At 43.1% G+C, this 22,714-nt stretch overlaps 1 protein-coding gene across 1 annotated transcript in view; it reads left to right on the top strand.

The window, feature by feature from the left end:
- The window catches only part of LOC127005786 (ankyrin repeat and BTB/POZ domain-containing protein 2-like), an 89,260-nt gene that overhangs the window by 10,653 nt on the left and 55,893 nt on the right, over positions 1 to 22,714 (top strand). Inside the window, exons 2-4 of the mRNA XM_050874887.1 lie at positions 10,239 to 10,845; positions 20,580 to 21,803; positions 22,345 to 22,608. Of these exons, the coding sequence (XP_050730844.1) occupies positions 10,279 to 10,845; positions 20,580 to 21,803; positions 22,345 to 22,608 (2,055 nt within the window). The 5' untranslated portion in view covers positions 10,239 to 10,278. The remainder of the gene's footprint in view (positions 1 to 10,238; positions 10,846 to 20,579; positions 21,804 to 22,344; positions 22,609 to 22,714) is intronic.

Genomic DNA, 22,714 nt, shown 5'->3' with positions numbered 1-22,714 from the left:
GCTGTTGTTGCTGTTTTCATTGTTGTTGTTGCTGCTGTTGTTGCTGTTTTCATTGTTGTTGTCATTATTGTTCTTGCTGTTATTGTTGTTGTTGTTGTTGTTGTTGTTGTTGTTGTTGTTGTTGTTGTTGTTGTAGTTCTTATCATTGTTGTTGTTGTTGTTGTTGTCGTTATTGTTGTTATTATTTTTCTTGCTGTTATTGTTGTTGTTGTTGTTGTTGTTGTTGTTGTTGTTGTTGTAGTTCTTATCATTGTTGTTGTTGTTGTTGTTGTCGTTATTGTTGTTATTATTTTTCTTGCTGTTATTGTTGTTGTTGTTGTTGTTGTTGTTGTTGTTGTTGTTGTTGTTTTCATTGTTGTTGTTGTTGTTGTTGTTGTTGTTGTTGTTGTTGTTGTTATTTTGTTGTTGTTGTTGTTGTTGTTGTTGTTGTTGTTGTTGTTGTTGTTGTTGTTGTTGTTGTTGTTGTTGTTGTTGTTGTTATTGTTGCTATTGTTGTTGTCGTTGTGGTTGTTATTTTTGTTATTGTTGTTATTATTGTTGTTATTATTGTCATTGTTGCTGTCATTGTCATTGTTATTGTTGCTGTCATTCGTGTTGTTGTTGTTTTTTTTTGTTATTTTTTGTTCTTCCTGTAGGCTTGACAAACTAAACTTCGTATATTATATAAGTAAGTTCGCGATCTTCGACAAATTTCTCTCTCTCTCTCTCTCTCTCTCTCTCTCTCTCTCTCTCTGTGTGTGTGTGTGTGTGTGTGTGTGTGTGTGTGTGTGAGATGAGATTACCTGATCATCAATTGATCTTAAAGGTGGAGGAAAATTTTATGCTAAACCTGATACATTCCGACTCGTCCACTATGTTGTTTTTCCTACAATGTCTTTCTCCCTTTTCCCTTCCCTTCTTTATACCCGATTTATATCCTATTTTCTTACTTTATTTTCCTCCCCCCTGTTAAATTTCACCATCATTTGCTGTCATACTACTCTACTTTGATGCTGCTTGGGACAGGTAATGGTCTTTATACCCGATCTATTTGCTATTCACTTACTAATATTTCTTCCTCTGCTAAATTTTAACATTGTCTCTTGTCATTGTATTCTTCTTTAAAGCTACGTGGAACAGTTATACAAGCTTGCAAGGATAAGAGGAACTACAAAAGGCAAGACGACCTACACATGACAGCTCCAAAAGATGACTTAGTCACCAAATTTCCTTCTGTCTATAAATACACAGAACCTCTATTTGAAGCTTTTTCATGGGTTTGCCTATTCTACATGCCTGCTCAGTTTGTTCCCGTGATCCGCCATCCTGGTCGAGAACCATTTCTTGCCTATTTTCTTCCCGAACTCGAATTTACTCAACTTAGGCGGTGTCACACTGGCCGTTTTCCTCCAACCATTGGCCGTACGGGCAGTCGCGGTTGCCCGTACGGCCATTCGGGAGCAAGTTGTCGGTTTTTCGTACGGATGGAAAACCGTTGGGGCAAACGAGCAACCACGCGGCTGTATGTAAACAAACAGACGAGAGTAGCGGCTGATGGAAAGACGAGTAGTGGAAGATGCCCCACCAACTAATAAATCGTACAGTGGATTGGCAGAGCTGCTGTCTGCTTTCTGTCTACAAGATAAGAGAACACCCCATGCTGTGTGGTCCGTGGAACCACTCACATGAAAACGTAGCCCCCCCCTAAAAAAATGTGAGTGATTCATGATTGCTGCTGCTCTTCCCTCATTCTGGTGTCTTGCTTGGATATGAGTGGCGCTACCATTTCCAATACTTAATAAAAAAAATTCTTTCTTCTTGGCTGGAGTAGGTAGGAAGACACCTACCGAAACGGGCGCAAGCCATCCCCGGTGAGGTATATATGGGAAGTGAGGAGGGTGCTGAAGCCGGTAATTGTGGAGATTCACTACGCGCCACCAAAATACGATATTACGCCTCCATATTATACTTAAGGGACGAAATACATGTCCCTTAACAATAATATGAAGGCGGAAAAATTTAAAAGTAAAGAAAAAGTGGTAAAGGTAGTGAAAAGGCATATTATACATACGCACGCTGTTTCTGCTGGTGTCGGCCTGGTGTCGGCGGTTGTGGCAGTGTTGCCAACGATCCGGTTAACGATGGAACGCTAGGTTAGCGATGGTACGTTTAGTTAGCGATTAGCCCACGCATGTGAGACCAGGTCCTTTTAGAACGCGCACCTTTACCCAAAGGGTTTTGTGAAGGTTTGGGCCGGGTATAGTATTAGGTAAAGGTGCGTGTTCTAAAAAAAATAACCACGCGTGGTGGACCTGGTCTCACATGCGTGGGCTAATCGCTAACTAAACGTACCATCGCTAACCTAACGTACCATCGCTACCACTGCCGCCGACACCAAAACAGCGCGCGTATGTATAGTATGCCTTTTCACTACCTTTACCACTTTTTTTTTACTTTCAAGTTTTTCCGCCTTCATATTATGGTTAAGGGACATGTATTTCGTCCCTTAAGTATAATATGGAGGCGTAATATCGTATTTTGGAGGCGCGTAGTGAATCTCCACAATTACCCTGAAGCCTTCCAAAGACCCTTCCCATGTTCTCACTAACCGTTTCCCTAATGTCTCATCAACAACAGAGAGTAGTTCAGCATGCTCTCTAAAGACAGATCCTCTCTCTATCCACACCACACTACATTCACACAACATACACATCTTTTCCCAAAATTCAAAATTCAAAATGGCGTACAATAATAGTGCCTCGCATGGAGGTATTATGGGAGGAGCCGCCATGACGTTACGAACGCGAAGCCAACGCGCTATTGGTCCGCTGTCTCCCCTTCCCCCTTAGACTCAAAACATATATCAGCTGATCCAGTGGACGCATTGAAAGTGCATACAATCCCTGCCTTTTCTGAGTGTGTGTAGTGTAGTGTACTATTCCTTAATGACACTTTCATAAGCAGCTGGGTGCGAGAGGGATTTAGGGGTCTTAGTGAACTCTGATCTCCGTCCAAGGGCACAATGCATTCAAGCTAGAAATCGAGCAAATAGGGTACTGGGATTTACTTCAAGGAGAGTAAGCAACAGAAGCGCCGAAGTCTTCCTCAAACTATATTTAGCATTAGTTAGACCTCATCTTGACTATGCGGTTCAGTTCTGGTCACCTTACTATAGAATGGATATCAAAATGTTAGAATCAGTGCAGAGGAGGATGACTAAGATGATTCAGGGGTTGAGAAACTTGCCATACGTGGAAAGACTCAAACAGTTAAACTTGCATTCTCTAGAAAGGCGAAGGGTGCGTGGAGACATGATCGAGGTTTATAAATGGATGAAGGGGGATATTCATAAGGTTTTGTTGGTAAGAGAACTGGGTAGGACACGAAGTAATGGGTTTAAACTGGATAAATTCAGATTCAACAGGGACATAGGCAAAAATTGGTTTACTAACAGAGTGGTGGATGAGTGGAATAGGCTTAGCAGTCATGTGGTGAGTGCCAATACAATTGTCACATTAAAAAATAGATAAATTCATGGACAGCGATATTAGGTGGGGTTAGATACACGGGAGCTTAGGTTCAAAGGAGCTGCCTCGTACAGGCCTACCGGCCTCTTGCAGACTCCTACCTTCTTATGTTCTTATGTTCATATGGCTGTACGAAAAGGGAGCGTAGTGGTTCAACATCATTTCACAGGTGAGTTGAGAACTGTATAACCAGATAGGGCTACATATGATAGAAATCTGCAGTTCTGTTGTACGCTGACATTGAGGTTACCAGGCGGCTGCCAGGGTACCTGTCCTCGACCCGGGCTGAGCTGTATGCCATACTTGAAGCTCTCCACAATGTAGCAGCTTTCCGCAAAGATGTATACTTGTTTGTCGATAGCCAGGCTGCATTACATAAACTTGTGTCCTCCTCCCCTACAGACTGTGATCTTGTAACTAAGTGCCTGAATGCCCTCCGTGCCCTTGAGGCCGCAGGTGCCACGGTCCACTTCACCTGGGTGCCCTCCCATGTGGGCAGCCAGCACAATGAAAAGGCAGACTGCCTTGCTCGACGTGCCCTTCAGGATGACACAGTGGACCCTGGCACTGACTATACGCTTAGCTATGTTAAGAATAGAATTAGGGATTATTTCCATAATAGCATTGCTACCCAACTCAGACACTGCTGTGACAATGGCAGCACCAGCAGCCTCCATTACGCAAGTGTCTCCCACCACTGTGTTTACCCCTATGGGCGACACAGTGCACCTCAGGATGTGGTAGCAATGCGCCTTAGGCTAGGCTATAGGTACTACTAGGAGGTTAGTAACTCCCCTGTCTCCTGCACGCTGTGTGCCAGGCCGAGGGGCCACACACTGCAACACTGTCATGGAATGCCAGGGCCCTTTCATTGCTTTTTTTAAGCCACGGGACTGCCTTGACCTTAAATGTCGTTGATAATAGATCTACATTAAATATATAGGAAAATATTATGTACTTTTCATAACTCAAACCATCAATTATTATTTTTTTTTCGTCTAGTATGCAAAAACAAGTGGTAAATTCCCTTAGTTCAGCCCAGGAGATTGCAATGTCTTGGGTCTATCTGCCGATTGTAAGCTCCGCCCACAGACTCTGTAAGCTCCGCCCACTGGCTTCACTCGCCTGTATGGGAACAGCGCGGGAGGGCGCCTCCTGTTATAATACCTCCATGGTGCCTCGGAGTCCCCGCCTGAGGGGGGGGGGGGGGGACCACAAATTCCACCAAGGAGGACTCCCCTTCTGGCTGCCGACTTGAGAGGTGTCTTGATAACTCCTCGAACCTCTTTCTTATCAATTTCTGCAACATTCGCGGTCTTCGTTCTAATTTTCATTCTGTGGAACACCATCTCTCCTCCTCTAAACCTCACCTTCTCTTCCTCACCGAAACACAGGTTTCTGAGGCTACTGACAGCAATCTCTACTCTGTTCCCTCCAACTATCTCTATCCTAAATTTCAATCCAAATCTGGATGTTGCGCCTACGTGCGCAACATCACTTGCTCTCATGCCCGCGACCTTGACTCTTCAGAATTTTCCACCATCTGGCTAAAACTTCATTGTCATTCTATTACTAAATACATCTGTGCTGTTTATCTCTCACCCAACTCTTCTAACTATGTAAAATTCTTCGACTACTTGAACTCTAAAGTGGAGCACATCTTAACCCACCCTCCCTTCCCTGAAATCTCCATCCTGGGAGATTTCAATGTTCACCACCAGCTCTGGCTTTCATCCTCTTTCACTGACCAGCCTGGTGAACAAGCCTACAACTTTGCTCTCCTCAACGATCTAGAGCAGTTGGTTCAGCACCCTACACGTATTCCCGACCGTCTTGGAGACAGGCCCAACATACTAGACCTCTTCCTTACCCTTAACCCTTCTACTTCCTCTGCCAAACTGTCCTCTCCGTTGGGCTCCTCCGATCACAACTTTATTTCTGTATCCTGTCCTATCTCTCCTGTACATCCTCTGGACCCACCGGGAAGGCAATGCTTCTGGCATTTTGCTTCAGCTCGGTGGAACGACCTGAGGATGAACTTTTTCGATTTCCCGTGGAATAATTACTGCTTCCAGGAGCGAGACCCCTCTGTGTGTGCCCAGCGCATCACAGAGGTGATTGTCTCTGGAATGGAAGCATACATTCCACGTACTTTCTCTACTCCTCATGCTAAAAAAGCCTTGGTTTTCTCGCGCTTGTTCTCGTGCTGTCAAGGATAGAGAGGCAGCTCACAAAAGATACCAGAGCCTTCGAACTCCCGCTAACCATGATCTTTACATTTCCGCCCGGAATCGTGCCAGATCTATTCTTCGACTTACCAAAACCTCTTTCATACATAGCAAATGTCAAAACCTTGCTTTCTCTAGTTCTTCTCGGGACTTCTGGCACCTAGCCAAAAATATCTCCTCCAATTTCACTTCTTCATCTTTCCATCCTCTCCTTAACCCTGACGGCAGCACCGCCGTCTCATCTACCTCTAAGGCTGAGCTCTTCGGTCAAACTTTCTGTAACAACTCCACTCTGGACGACTCTGGGCATATTCCTCCTACTCATCCCCCCTCTGACTCCTTTATGTCTGTTATTAAGATTCTTCGGAATGATGTTTTCTATGCCCTCTCTAGCCTCAATTCTCAGAAGGCTTATGGACCTGATGGAGTGCCACCTATTGTTCTTAAAACTGTGCTTCCGTGCTGACACCCTGCCTGGTCAAACTCTTTCGCCTCTGCCTGTCAACATCTATCTTTCCTTCCTGCTGGAAGTATGCCTTCATACAGCCTGTGCCTAAGAAGGGTGACCGTTCCAATCCCTCAAACTACCGCCCTATAGCTTTACTTTCCTGTCTATCTAAAGCTTTTGAATCAATCCTTAACCGAAAGATTCAAAAGCACCTTTCCACTTCTGACCTTCTATCTGATCGCCAGGTTCCGCAAAGGGCGTTCTACTGGCGATCTTCTTGCTCTCTTAACTGATTCTTGGTCATCCTCTCTTAGCCGTTTCGGTGAAACTTTCTCAGTTGCGCTAGACATATCGAAAGCATTCGATAGAGTCTGGCACAAGTCTTTGCTTTCTAAACTGCCCTCTTTCGGATTCTATCCCTCTCTCTGTTCCTTAATCTCCAGTTTCCTTTCCGGCAGTTCTATCTCTGCGGTGGTAGACGGTCACTGTTCTTCCCCTAAACCTATCAACAGTGGTGTTCTACAGGGCTCTGTCCTATCACCCATTCTCTTCCTGTTATTCATCAATGATCTTCTTTCCATAACAAACTGTCCTGTCCACTCACGCCGACGATTCCACTCTGCATTATTCAACTTCTTTTCAATAGAAGACCATCACAACAGGAAGAACATGACTCCAGACAGGAGGCTGCAGAACCCTTAACCTCAGACCTTGCTATCATTTCCAATTGAGGTAGATGAAACCTTGTATCCTTCAGTGCCTCAAAAACTCAATTTCTTCACCTATCAACTCGACACAATCTTCCAAACACCTATCCCCTATTCTTCGACAACACTCAGCTGTCACCTTCTTCAACACTAAGTATCCTCGGTCTATCCTTAACTCAAAATCTTAACTGGAAACTTCACATCTTTTCTCTCACTAAATCAGCTTCCTCGAGGTTGATCGTTCTGTATCGTCTCCGCCAGTTCTTCTAACTCGCACAGTTGCTATCCATATACAGGGGCCTTGTCCGCCCTCGTATGGAGTATGCATCTCACGTGAGGGGGAGCTCCACTCACACAGCTCTACTGGAGAGAGTGGAGTCTAAGGCTCTTCGTCTCATCAGCTCTCCTCCTCTTACTGATAGTCTTCTACTTCTTAAATTCCGTCGCGATGTTGCCTCTCTTTCTATCTTCTATCGATATTTTCACGCTAACTGCTCTTCTGAACTTGCTAACTGCATGCCTCCCCCCCTCCTGCGGCCTCGCCTCACACGACTTTCTACTCATGCTCATCCCTATACTGTCCAAACCCCTTATGCAAGAGTTAAGCAGCATTTTCACTCTTTCATCCCTCACGCTGGTAAACTCTGGAACAATCATCCTTCATCTGTATTTCCTCCTGCCTACGACTTGAACTCTTTCAAGAGGAGGGTATCAGGACACCTCTCCTCCCGAAATTGACCTCTCTTTTTGGCCACTCCTATGTACTCTATTCGGGAGCAGTAAGTAGCGGGCTTTTTTTCATTATTGTTTTCTTTTTTTTCACGCCCTTGAACTGTCTCCTTTTCTGTAAAAAAAAAAAAAAATAGCTATCTATCTATCTATCTATATCTATCTATATCTATATCTATATCTCTGTCTATCTATCTATCTATCTATCTATCTATCTATCTATCTATCTATCTATCTATCTATATATATATATATATATATATATATATATATATATATATATATATATATATATATATATATATATATATATATATATATATATATATATATATATATATATACTGACAGTCTTCTACCTCTTAAGTTCCGCCGCCATGTTGCCCTTCTCTTTATCTTTTTTCGATATTTTCATGCTGACTGCTCTTCTGAACTTGCTAACTGCATGCCTCCCCCCCTACCCCGGCCCCGCTGCACTCGACTTTCTACTCTAGCTCATCCCTGTACTGTCCAAACCCCCTATTTTTTTTTTTTTTTTTACAACAAAGGAGAAAGCTCAAGGGCACAAAAAAGTAAATAATAATAAAAAAAAAAAAAGCCCGCTACTCGCTGTTCCCAAAAAGAATCCAAAGAGGTGGCCGAAAGAGAGGTCAATTTCGGGAGGAGAGGTGTCCAGATACCCTTCTCTTGAAAGAGTTCAAGTCGTAGGCCAGAGGAAATACAGAAGAAGGAAGCTTGTTCCAGAGTTTACCAGCGTGAGCGATGAAAGAGTGAAGATGCTGGTTAACTCTTGCATAAGGGGTATGGACAGTATAGGGATGACCCGGATGAGCATGAGTAGAAAGTCGCGTGCAGCGGGGCCGCGGGAGGGGGGGAGGCATGCAGTTAGCAAGTTCAGAAGAGCAGTCAGCGTGAAAATATCGATAGAAGATAGAAAGAGAGGCAACCTGGCGGCGGAAATTAAAAGGTAGAAGACTATCAGTAAGAGGAAGAGAGCTGATGAGACGAAGAGCCTTAGACTACCTCTTCTGAGAATACCGTTTGGTCCACGAAGCCTTGTTTCCTCGCGTGAAGGGGGAAGAGATTCACTGAGAATAGGCCGTTAGACTCCACTCTGTCCAAGAGAGCTGTGTGAGTGGAGCCCCCCCACACGTGAGATGCATACTCCATACGAGGGCGGACAATGACCCTGTATATGGATAGCAACTGTACGGGGGAGAAGAACTGGCGGAGACGATACAGAACGCCCAACCTCGAGGAAGCTGATTTAGTGAGAGACGAGATGTGAAGTTTCCAGTTTAGATTTTGAGTTAAGGATAGACCGAGGATGTTTAGTGTTGAAGATGGTGACAGCTGAGTGTTGTCGAAGAATAGGGGATAGGTGTTTGGAAGATTGTATCGAGTTGATAGGTGGAGAATTTGAGTTTTTGAGGCATTGAAGGACACAAGGTTTATTTTACCCCAATCGGAAATGATAGTAAGGCCTGAAGTTAAGCGTTCTGCAGCCTCCAGCCTGGAGTCATGTAATTCCTGTTGAGAGGGTTTTCTGTTGAAAGAAGTTGAATAATGCAAAATGGAGTCATCAGCGTATGAGTGGATAGGACAGTTTGTTATGGAAAGAAGATCATTGATGAATAACAGGAAGAGAGTGGGTGATAGGACAGAGCCCTGTGGAACACCACTGTTAATAGGTTTAGGGGAAAAACAGCAGAAACAGAACGGCCGGAAAGGAAACTGAAGATAAAGGAACAGAGAGAAGGATAGAATCCGAAAGAGGGCAGTTTAGAAAGCAAAGACTTGTGCCAGACTCTATCGAAGGCTTTCGATATGTCAAGCGCAACTGAGACAACTTATGCAAGAGTTAACCCGCATCTTCACTCTTTCATCCCTCACACTGGTAAACTCCGGAACAGCCTTCTCTCGTCTGTATTTCCTCCTGCCTATGACTTGACCTCTTTCAAGAAGAGTGTAGCAAGACACCTCTCCACCCGAAATTGACCTCTCTTTTGGCCACTTTTTACTTTTGTCTGTTGTGGGAGCGGTGAGTAGTGGCCTTTTTTCTACACTCTTTTTGTTGCCCTTGAGCTGTCTCCTTTGTTGTAAAAATATACACACATACACACACACACACACCTTGTGGTCAAGGTAAGGTAAATTTGGGAGCACATGCGATAGCCTTGCTTGGCGGCAGTGCTCATCTCTGTCCCATTGGTCCTTTGAGCTTGTGGTGGGAGAGAATCCTTAACCCGACACAGGGTCAGTGTAACATCTGGGTTACCACAGTTTACCTTCCCCAGGTGTCCCCAGGTACCCATTTATCCACCCTCCCTAAATGAACAACTGGGTGGGCTGCACGCCAACTGCCCAGGCTGGGATTCGAACCCAGCCCCTCAGATTCGTAGTCAGTGATGTTAGCTACTGCACCATGGAGGCGTGTGGTAATTTTAATTATGAAATCCTGAAAAGTTTTTTTTTTTCTGATGGGTTACACAATATGCTTCAATCTTTGGACGTTTCCTGTTCAAGAACACCTATTAAACATTTTAATACTTATTTGATTTAGTTAAGCTATAACAAGCGCACTGCGAGTATTCTTATTGTAATGCATTCTTATTCACAGACCCGGAGATGTCCATCGCCTCAATGCTGATGCTGCGGTGATGCTCCGCTCACAGCAGCAGCAACAGCAGCAACAACAGCAGCAGCAGCAACAACAACAGCAGCAGCAACAGCAGCAGCAGCAGCAGCAGCAGCAACAGCAACACCAGCAGCAACCGCAGCAACAACAACAGCAACAACAGCAACAACAACAGCAACAACAACAACAACAACAACAACAACAACAACAACAACAACAACAGCAGCAACAACAGCAACAGCAACAACAACAACAACAACAACAACAACAACAACAGTCACAGCAGCAGTCACAACAAAACACAAGTACTAATTCAAGTAACTCATCCAACAACAGTACTTCACCAAACAGCAATAACAGCAACAATAGCAACAACAACGGCCCTAATAATGCCAGAGAAATAACATCTTATATCCAACAGCAAAATAACAGTGTCAATAACAGGGACATAACAGCTTACAATCAACAACAACAGCAGCAGCAGCAACAGCAGCAGCAACCACCGACAGGAAGCAAGACTCCGGTGCGAGACCTTGGCGGAGGCTCTACCTTGTCCCTGAAGACTCAGCCCACGCGGGACACGGCACAGGTGAGACTCAGCCGTAGTATTATTAGTAATAGTAGTAATTGAAGTAACAGTAGTACTAGGCATCTGTCCACTTGGGCGTTCTACTGGTGATCTTGCTTTCTTAACTGACTCATGGTCATCCTCTCTTAGCCGTTTCGGTGAAACTTTCACTGTTGCGCTAGACATTTTGAAAGCATTCGACAAGGTATGGCACAAGTCTTTGCTTTCTAAACTTCCCTCTTGCGGTTTCTATCCCTATCTCTGTACTTTCATCTCCAGTTTCCTTTCCGGTCGTTCTATCTCTGCTGTGGTAGAGGGTCAGTGTCTACCCCTAAACCTATCAACAGTGGTGTCCCACAGGGCTCTGTTCTATCTCCCAATCTCTTTCTGTTCTTCAATGATAATATTCTTTCAATAACAATCTGTCCTATCCACTCCTGTGCTGATGACTCTACTCTGCATTACTCAACATCATTAAACAGAAGACCCTCCCCACAGGAATTATGTGATCCCAGGCTGGAGGCTGCAGAACGCTTGACTTTAGACCTTTCTCTTATTTCCGATTAGGGCAAAAGGAACCAGGTGTCCTTTATTGCATCAAAACTCATTATCTCCACCAATGAACTCGACACAACCTTCCAAACACCTATCCCCTATTCTTCGACAACACAGCAGTCACCTTCTTCTACACTAAACATCCTCGGTCTATCCTCAACTCAAAATCTTAACTGGAAACTTCGTATCTCTTCTCTCGCTAAATCAGCTTCCTCGAGGTTGGGCGCACTGTGTCGTCTCCGCCAGGTCTTCTCCCCGACTCAGATGCTGTCCATATACAAGGGTCTTGTCCGTCATCGTATGGAGTATGCATCTCATGTGTGAGGGGGTTCCACACACACAGCCTTACTAGACAGAGTGGAGTCAAAGGCTCTTCGTCTCATCAGCTCTGCTACTCATACTAGCAGTTTTCTACCTCTTAAATTCAGCCGCAGTGTTGCACCTCTTTCTATCTTCTGTCGATATTTTCATGCCGACTGCTCTTCTGAAGTTGCTAACTGCATGCCTTCCCCCCTTACGCGGTCCCGCTGCACTCAACTATCTACTCTAGCTAGATCATCCCTATGCTGTCCAAGCCTTTTATGCAAGAGTTAACCAGCATCTTCATTCTTTCATCCCCTTCACTGGTAAACTCGGGAACAGCCTTCCTTCGTCTGTATTTCCTCCAGCCTATGACTTGACCTCTTTCAAGAGGAGAGTATCAAGACACCTCTCCGCCCGAAAGTGACCTCTCTTTTGGCCACTGTTTACTTTTATGTTTTTCAGGAGCAGCGATAAGCGAACTTTTTTTCAACAGTTTTTTTTTTGTTGCCCTTGAGCTGCTTCCTTTCCTGTAAAAAAAAAAAAGGGAATTAGTCGTAGCTTTCGTAGTAGTAGGGAAAGTAGTAATAGTATTACCATTGTTATCTCTCATATTATTATCATTGATATTATCATTATTGTTATTATTATTATTCTATCTCTCTATATACCAGGCCGGAATACCCGGAAACGTGGTGTTAGGACTTAAGGGTTATCTAGGAAGCGGGCTGGGATCTGAAAGCGAAGCTGAGCAGCTGTTGGTAATTGGGTGGGTGAGTTGTTCCATAATAAAGGCAATACTTTACTGCCCAGCGGTTACGTTAGTAATTAACTCCATAGTAATTTTCCCTAAAGGATTGGCTGCTAAATAAAGCGAGATTGATATACGCTATTAAGTAAAATAACTTAATGAAATTAGCAGTTGCTAGTGGAACTCGCTTCGAACCTTATAAAGAATATTTTGGAATGCCCGGTTAACAACTGGCTTCCGGTAAGAATAGGGCACGCAAGCTGCCCCGTAGTTCATTCAGTCAGCTGTGAGGCGCGGACAGAGCAGCACCTCAGTTATACTCGGTCTGCTGTCGAACACGGAGCAAGCAGCGTGGCCATCAAAATATTAACTTAATATTACTACTGGCTGGCTTACATCGCCGACACATTCAGTCTGTAACGGTGTACCGGGGGGCGTTTAAAGGCCGTTGATTAAGACTTCAGCTTCCTTAAGGCGAATATATTCTTAGCCTATATGTACAAGGAGCGTCGGAGCGAGAGCGACTGCCGTTGTGTGTCAGTCGGACTCTCGTGAAGGAGTGACGAGTTATAGGTTGGAAAATAATTAAGTTACAATTGGTCACGTACGTCAAGGTGACCTCCACGCACTATGAAATGCTTTGTATACAAACTGAGACGGTAAACACTGACGGACGACATTCCTATAAGGTGGCGTGATCTATCTGTCGTGGGTTTTTTCCATTGACAATTGTATGCCTAATTCGTGGTGATACTAAATAATAATAATAATAATAATAATAATAATAATAATAATAATACATTGATATCCTACTATAACACTGCTCGGTCACCTACCAGTGATCGCGACCTCGCGATATACAAAAATCTAACTAGCAGTCTAGTTACCATTAACATACATAGTGGGATCTTGTTAAGCAGACTGCCTATGATACAATTACAATAAAACACTGGCTATGTAAGAACATTTGTGTAGTAATAATATAAATAGTGAGAGGTAAAACACAACGTGTGTGACATGAAACATAAGAAATCTCTCAAAAGATAAATATAAGGACATATGTATAAGTAGCTATCAACTGGCATAGTTACAGACAATGAAACGTTCATCTAGCTCCTAAAAAAAATACAGTAGTGAAACATACAGTAGTGAAACATAGTACAATGTTAAGTATAGGAGCAGGGGAATGCCAGGTTTCTGTCATCTGACTTGCTTGAGAAAAGGAAAAACTACCTTGCCAGTGGCCTCCCTGCATCCAGTCGCCATGTCAGCACAACCAAATAATCGTGCAGGACAGAGTTCCTCCTAATAAGGTAGCACATGACGACGAGACTGACGAACATCAGAAACATTGGTACAAAAAATCCAGGGTACAAGTAGGGGAGATGCAAGTATTCAGGCAGCGTTTCCTCCAGGGTTTCCGCAAACTCTGTTTTGTTTGCGAAAGACAATGAATTAAGGGATTTAGTCACATAAGAGATGCTGGAGAAGTGAATGTTATCGAGAGACCGTAGAGGAAACACTCGATGGGAAATATTGGCCGTGAAAACCAGACGGATCCGGGACGGGTGCGTTGTTATGTTAGTGGAGCGGATATAGCATGCTTCCGCTATGGCATAGTGACCAGTAACCCGTTGATAAGTGGTACTCTCCGGGCAGATGACTGATGCATAGAAGGACTGAGGGAAATAGAAATAATGCAGACCCTGAAAGTTCTTATGGAAAACAGGTGTTGGTGGTAGCTGCTTGTAAGGGCACAGGGAAAGAGCGTCAGACGCGTTCACCCGGGTGAGGGCGATCTCGCATACCCCTCCCCGAACTGGTAGGAAGGCAAAGAGAGACGCAGAGCAATAGAATTGCCTGAAGACAAACATAAGTATACCTTAAATCTTGTACCTTTAAGCCAGGGGGAAGGGTTATTTAAGGTGGTGCTTGGGAGGAAGGTCTTTGTACGTCGCGGGTGAGTCGGAGTATGTGAGATTTTGGCCTTACCAGTGTGTTGCTAAAGAATAAATTCGCAACATAATTTCAGTCAAGTGTTTAACAATCTGTATATAACCGGCTTGGTAACAACTAACGGCAGCGTTTGCTGCGTAACTGCGTGTTACAGCCTGACTCCTCTTCAAAGAGGCAGCCTCTCTCTCTCTCTGACTCTCTTCTTCACTGCCTCCTTGTTTTTAAATTAATTTCAAAAGGGTTTCAGCCAGGGGGGCGTGTCCATTGCATAGATATGCAGGTGGTACTAATTGGCCACTCGTATGTGAAATCTCTGGAGCGTCTATCTGGGTGGTAGAGAGCAATCAAGGATCAGAGCGAGAGAGGATATTTCGCTCCGACGTCATTGCTATGACGTCACAGGGAACGATGACGTCACGCCCGCATCTTGTGCGCACTGGTGCCCAAAACCATGGCGAAAGCATGGGAAAGCCCCTTCTATGACGTTATTTCAATGCAGCAGAATATGAAACTATAGTACAGAATGAAAGTCTTGTAATAGGCTGCAACATTTATGCACCAAATCGAGAGAATTAACCAAGAGAACAGCAAAAAATGCTGAAGTTGAGCTGTCACAGATGCTGTATTTCGTCCACACTATACTATATGTGTGTTTCATATTTCCTTCTTGTATCCCTACCAAAATATCGGTGACTAAAGCAGTAAGGAATGCCATACCATTCTCTTAAAGTGATGAAAAAACTGGCCTAGCCTACTAATACATAATGTGACATATGCCTCACTAAATTTCCAGGAATTTTAATGTTTTCAGCAGAAGTCAACAGTAGTACGCATAGATTTATAAAACTATTACTGCTTTTTTTCTAGATACAGCCCCCACAACATCAAAGAAAAAAATAATTATAATAAAAGTAACTCTGCACATTATTCTTCTAAGGCAGTTGATTTATTATGATACCAATTTGAGAACCCAGCCCCTAGTTGGTGTGACAAATTTGGTAGTATAATTATAAAGATGGTGCAACGTACGTACAGCGAATGTTAACTGTTAAACAGTTCATGTGACTATGAAAGTCTCTTGGCACATTTCCTGTCCTTAGTGACTCCCTGTAAATCAGTGTGAGAAGCTTGCCCAAAGCAGATGCACAATCAATCAATCAATAAATCAACATCAGTCAATAGCTCTGAAGCCACTGGCACCTGTAAATGGCACTGGAGGAGGGCCTGAATCATCATCTGGGACGTGCTGCCACTCGCCTGTCCCTGCACTCGACACAACACTCACCCCGCCACCACCAGTCACCTTCATCTTCATTGCTTTCACTACACACACCTGCATGTGGTTTTGATGGAATATGTACAGATGGTACAGCCCCTGGCTTCAGTGCCCTTGTAGCCTTTAGTCCACAAGTGGCACCATCTTTCCTTAGAGAATAATTACTTTTTAAGAAGTGACGAGAGCACACGCGGGCATATCTGGCGTTATATTTATCTGCCCGTCGGCACGCTATTTTCCACTTCCGACAGGTTTTCTTGTCTCTGGGGAACCTCTAAAACCTTAGGCCACTCTTTCCTAAGTTCCTTGTGTTGCTGGAACACCCATACACCCATTTTAGATTCTTAAATAAGACACCTACTACATAGTCACTATGTAAAATGATTTCCCTCCTCCTACCATTCCGCAAAACTTTTGACACATTATGTTTGGCAAATTTGAAAGAAAATTAATACAAGGTGTATTTTTAGTAGATAATTAAGTAACCATGCATTTATTTATTTTCTTCAACTTCGCAAATTCTGTGCTCGGTAGTCTGTACAGGGTCTGTGTGACTCGGTAATATTTAAAGAATATCCGCCACATCCTCTTTGTGTGTGGTGCGGATGCGGATATTTACTTCATCACAAATGCGGATGCGGATGCGGATGTTTCATTTTTGAAAACTGCGGATGTGAAAAATTATGCGGATGTTCCGCGGATGCGGATGCGGATCTCCGATACATGACTATAGCACAATGCAAAATTTTAAATCATTCAATAAGGCTAAAATATCATCTTGCAAGTTGTGTGATACAACAGGGCATTCTCTGGATAAATGCTCTAAGTTCAACAGCTATGAAGATAAAGTAGAAAAACTCAGAGACTTGTCCTTATGTATAAGGTGCCCCGGTTCAGGACATAATGAATATGTTTGTTACGACAAACAAAATAAGTTGAGGTTTGCATGTCAGCTGTGCAAAAGGAGAGAATACATAACTCCTTTGTGTCCTTCGTTAAATAATTCAGACCCCAAACCAAAGACCAGTATAAGTTTGTATCTTGCTCAGAGAACCCTTGACTCATTTAAATTGCTTCCTGCTGATACTGAATTTAAAAATTGGAAAGAAAAGTAGGAAAGTAAGATGTTTAATACTAGACACAGGTAGCCAAAGGTCTTTTATTTCTGAAACAGCTGCTAAAGATCTATGCCAAAATGTCAATGAATTACATTCCTTGGAATGCGAAGTAGGCACTTACCTAGGCCAAGAAACTAACTAACTAGATAAAAGATTAATTTTTGTCCCTTTGTTCGTAGGCAGAACTTTCAATATAACCTTTGAAGTCCCAGGAATGAATGAAATCATCAATAACTTCAAACTTAACAGCATTGGCTTTTAGATGAAACTTTCTATGAAAAAGGAAACCATGAAACAATAACAGTGGATATGCTGTTGGGAATTGATATTTTCAGTACTGTACAGCCATGGCTGATAGTCCATGAGCAGGTGGTGGGGGAAGCCACAGCCAATACTGTGCAGAGCATTCGAGGAAGTTGATTATCCTCACCCCTCTCAACGTGGCCGTTCCTTGGTGAACGAGTTAACGAGTTGTTTGTAGTTATATATAATATGTTAGGTGTGGGAACCAATTATGCTGTATTGTGAATATGAAGTTAAAATAGTTTTGTTACAGGCTCTGTCGGAGGTATAAAAAAGGTCAACGCTCATGTGTTGGGTAATAATGTAAGAGCACACGACTGACTGAACATGCATGACCTTATCGTAAATCCTGTATTACAGCCATTATCATTACCAATACAAAAGGTGTAAAACAAAGTTTGAACCAACTGAGCAAGATCTAGCGAAACCATTAGTTCCCATTAAAACCTCCAAATCACCTAACAGTCGTTTTGAGTGTCCTTTGGTGAATTTTATCTTTAACAAAGCAGTTGCCGAGGTAATGACGTTTGACAGAAATTCACCTCCTTGACTGGCCCCCTTAGGGCTGTGATATCAATCCAATAGAAAATATATGGGGCATTATGAAGCGTGAGTGGGAGGTAGCAGAGAAGACCAAAGCAGAGATAACCAGGCATTCCTATGATGTCTGGGAGAGTATCAGACGAACACCCGACATGTGTTCAAAGCTGGTAGACTCTTCCCTCACGTCTCCAGCGGGTGATTGACGCTGAGGGGGGATGGGTTAAATATTAGGAAAGGACATAACGCACCACTAGGGTAAAAGGAGAGTGTTACCTTCCCCCATGAAATAGCGCTGTTGGCCGGGATTGAACATGTGACTATACGATCACGAGGCAAGTCGTTACCTGTCTATATATCCAGATTTATGCTATACCCCATGAGGCTGGGGTGCTGCCTCTATATATCCAGATTTATGCTATACCCCATGAGGCTGGGGTGCTGCCCTATTCCCTTATCCTGCACTTATTTATCAATAATCTGTTGAATTTTACATAGGAAACTATACCTACTATGTAATGCTTTATGATCTTAATAAAGATTACAGTATCGTATATGTGACATCTTACTCACTTCACCGTAATTATTGGCATCCAAATGTTTGTAAATCTTGAATGGCAAAGTTTATCTGTCAACATTACATATTCACTTTTCATGAAACCTGGATAACATTAAAATGAAATCAGAAAAAAACATGAGCAGAGTTGTAACACACACACACACACACACACACACACACACACACACACACATATTTGCACCTCACCATTTATACTGGAGCCGTCACATGCCGTAATATCGGTTATTATTAATCTTACTCATTACATATCATGGGTATTCCATACATACAGCTATCTCTTGTAATTATAACATCAAATACAACGAGCTAAAACATTTGGTGATGCATTACTTGCGATTCCTAGACCTACATACAAAATTACTAACAACTCGTTCACAGAGTTGTTGAGAGATGTGTAGAACGTCAACTTGTTCGAACGCTCTGCCTAGTATTGGCTGTGGCTTGCCCCACCACCTGCTCATGGACTATCAGCCATGGCTGTACATGTCTTCAGCAACTTGGAAGGAAGTACTAGGTGGTTCCTGTCTTGCCTTTAATAACAAAGTTGCCCCCATGGGAACAGTATTTAACTTTTTGAATAGAACCAGAATAAATCTTTAATAAAATTCTTGAAAAAGAGCAATGATTGATTGATTGATAGTTTATTGATGCAGGTAAACAACAAGGGAGAAGGGAGGAACATGCCATCCCAACCCCCAGGCAGGACAGAGTGTGATTATACAACTATTAATACATGTGTAGGTAGCACCACGAAATTAAAAAGATACAATGGTAGGAAGGAAAGTGGACAAGAAGACAATAAAATGTGGGGACGGAGAACATTGCCTAAGCACTAGATGGGAATGAACACAGAGATAGAGTAATACTAGTCTTAAAGTAAAATACTGCAGAGATCAAGGACATCATGGTTCAGGAGCCAACAAATTGTCTGGGGCAGGTCAAGGCAGTCCAAACTTAGCAATGAGAGGGCATTCCATGACATAGTGATGTCGGCCTGGCACAGAGCGTGCAGCAGACACCAGGGGTTACTAACCTCCCAGTAGTACCTATAAACACAGCGCTGGGAGACACTAACATAGAGACAGTGATCAATCTAGTTATGGATCCTCTAAAATCATACTTTAACCCGTTAGAGCATATTATGGAGGATAGCGAAGTTGATAATGGACTAGAACATCTCTTTAGTTTAGAATCTATGGGTATAAAGAAGGATGACCGAAAATTGATGTCCTTTGATAAAGACCAAATTGATAAATTTAAAGAAGGTATAATTTTCAAAGATGTATACTATAATGTAGAATTGCCTTGGTATCCAGATAAAATAAATTCAGTCCCTTCCAATCAATTTGTTGCTCTAAAGCAGGGCTACTCAACCATTATGAGCAAAGGTCCAGTTAGACAAGTACAAATGTATGCAGAGATCCGATTAAGCAAGAATCTATCACTACCAGGACCATGTAAATCATTTATATTTTAGTTACAACACTCATAAGGTCTGCTCTAAAGGTATTAGACCGGACTGTGGATCACCTAAAAAGAAAAGGTCTCCTCAATAAATACCAAGAGGTGTTTGATAAATAAATAGAGAACGGAATAATAGAAGAAATCAAAGTAAATCCTTCTGATTATGATAAATATATTTGGGTTCCTTATAGGCCAGTTATTAAGATGGAGGAACCGGCGGTACCGGTACTATCGGTACCTGAGTTTTCGGTACCGGTGCTCCCGGTACTCAAATTAACGGTACCTGCCCATCCCTACTTTTTTGTAGTTTTTTTTATTTACGCTACTTTTTGTTGTTGCTGCTGCTGCTATTGCTGGTTTTTTTTTTTTGTCACTGCTGCGGCTGCAGTTATTTATGTTGTTCTTGTTCTTTTCTTCCTCTAATTTATTATCATATAATATTATTAGACTGTATGAATGTCAATCCTCGCCATGGCTCTTTCCTACCGATCAATGTTCTTTCTGATGAGCGCTTCCTGTGGGAAAAATGTTAAAGTATTTTCTATAAGTTTTCCATGTAGAGTTTTTCTTGCAACATTATACAGGCTAAAACGTTATTGACTCTGTTCTTCCCAGAGTTTGTTCATATATTTCATACCCAAAAGTACATTTTTCTACTTTTTCACTTATCTCTATATTTATTTGTGCCTTCATACCATTGATGATAAAAACTCTTAAATTTGCTGGTGTTTCTAAAATTTTCATCTGTCCCATTCCACTTATTTAGTGTGGAATTTTCTTTAAGAACGAATATAAAAAACTCATTTATTGTAGCATGCAACACAATCAACATTAAGGGTACAATAATACTTCGATCTCTTGAGAATATACACATTTGATCAAAGATAACTTCTGGAAATATTTTCTCCGCAGGGTCGTGGACGTGAGAGTCGGACAGGATCCCGAGAACGATTACTGAACATTCCCCTCAGCCTGGCTCAGCGCGAGTACCCTCGACATGACTACTATCAGCACAAGCCCCAAGACTACCCTACCAAACCACAGGACTACCCCAGCAAGCTGCAGGAATACCCATCTAAAACTCAAGAATACCCAACAAAGCCACAGGAATACCCCAGCAAAAATGGAAGTAATACGCCTGTATACAAAGCTCAGAGCCGCGAGGTAGTGCCTGCTCAGCGTCAACAGTCCCCAGGGATTGCTCTTGCTATGATGGGGTCCCCTGGAACCGGAAATGGAGGACTAAGGGAGCGTGTGACTTCACACCGAGTAACATCGCCACCTGTCAAGTTAGAGTCACAACGTATAGCCAGTCCACCTGTCAAAATGACAGACCATCGCTCACAGCATGATTATGGAAAACTCGACCTACCGAAAATGGAAGGTTCCCCTGTAGGGGTGGGTGTTCCTAACCTGAGTCCTCTTAGCGTCAGTAGTCACTTTGTGCAACAGTTCCCTGAAAGAGACACATCTTCATCCTCCCAGGGCATTGGTGGCGCCGTATGGGAAGGAGGTTATCCCATGACTCCAGAAAAATACCCCATGTCAGCACCACAAACGTATTCACCCCTTAACTTAACGGCGCTGCAAATGCAGGCCTCACCATCTCACAGCCAGCGGCTTACTCATGATTCAACAGAAAAGGTAATTGATGTTCTAGAGCAAAAGAAGGACGTCAGTTACTCTCCATGTAACAGTCAAAACAATAACAGCTGCAAGAATAATTGCAGCGGTATCTTGACGGCAGACGATATCCTCGACGACAAATACCGCGACTACCCAGCTGAAAAAGACGAAGGGGACCCTGAAGTGCTAGTTGACGGTTGTGATCTCAAGAAGTTGGCTGAAGTCACCAATAAGATGGCCTTAACGGTGCTCCCTGATGATGTAGATACCTATAATGAACTCAATAAGCATCATCTAAGTGGGCACCTAAACGCTCACATAAGCCATCTAGGACACCCAGCTGGTCAGGTAACACCCGAAAGTACAGACTGTGGTTCGCTTAGTAAGAGTTCCTCCGACGGAGACCACATGATGAACCGAAAGCGGCCACCAACCAAGCTCAAGTCCAAAAGACGCAACATCCTCTCTTTTCCGCATCATCTTTCCGTTGATGAGCTCAGGATCATACAGGTCAGTCCTGCTGCAACTGCAATATATTGGATTGTCCACGTAACATATACATATTCGTAAGCTGTAACAGACTTTGTGGCCACACGCATCTAACCACACACACACACACACACACACACACCTACCGACACACACACACAATCTCTCTCTCTCTCTCTCTCTCTCTCTCTCTCTCTCTCTCTCTCTCTCTCTCTCTCTCTCTCTCTCTCTCTCTCTCTCTCACACACACACACACACACACACACACACACACACACACACACATGACAGCATGACTGAAAGGCATCAAAATAGATACATGGTGCTTAAATTCGATGGTATGAAAAAGTTCAGTTCTCACCAAAAATACATATCAACTTAAGAAATGGATTCGAGGAGGAAATGGAGTATGATCGATATATAAATCCACAGGAAATATTTGAGAGCAGCAGCTGTTATGACAGGCCAGCACAAGTATATAGATAAAATCTGTATTTTATAATTTGGTACATAATATGTTAAAGGCATATTTTTAACTAGTTCTACTGTATGTATACCACAGCGCCGTCAAGATTCTTATGGCGGTGGGTCGTCTTCAGACGAAAATCGATCATCAGGCCATGCTTCTATGTCTGATGGCCACACCTCCTCATCACCGCCCATCGACTCACTACCTCGACATGACCACCTGAGACCCAACCTCAAGGTTGTTCCTGAGGATGACCGCCTCTCCGCTGCAGTGACCTCCGTTGGAGCGGGATATAAAGGAGCAGGGTCGGGCCGGCGAGCTCAAGCTTGGCCACGCCATAGAACTGCGCCATCCAAGGTATACCAATTGTTTACATTATTTGAGAATACTTTCTGCAAAATGCTACCCCTTAGTAACTGGAAATCAAGCAGGGGCATTAAATCTTTCCATTTCATGTGCAGAC

This window comes from Eriocheir sinensis, chromosome 31 (assembly GCF_024679095.1).
Source record: "Eriocheir sinensis breed Jianghai 21 chromosome 31, ASM2467909v1, whole genome shotgun sequence".
NCBI classification, from domain to species: domain Eukaryota; kingdom Metazoa; phylum Arthropoda; class Malacostraca; order Decapoda; family Varunidae; genus Eriocheir; species Eriocheir sinensis.
This window is presented reverse-complemented; position numbering and strand designations above follow the sequence as displayed.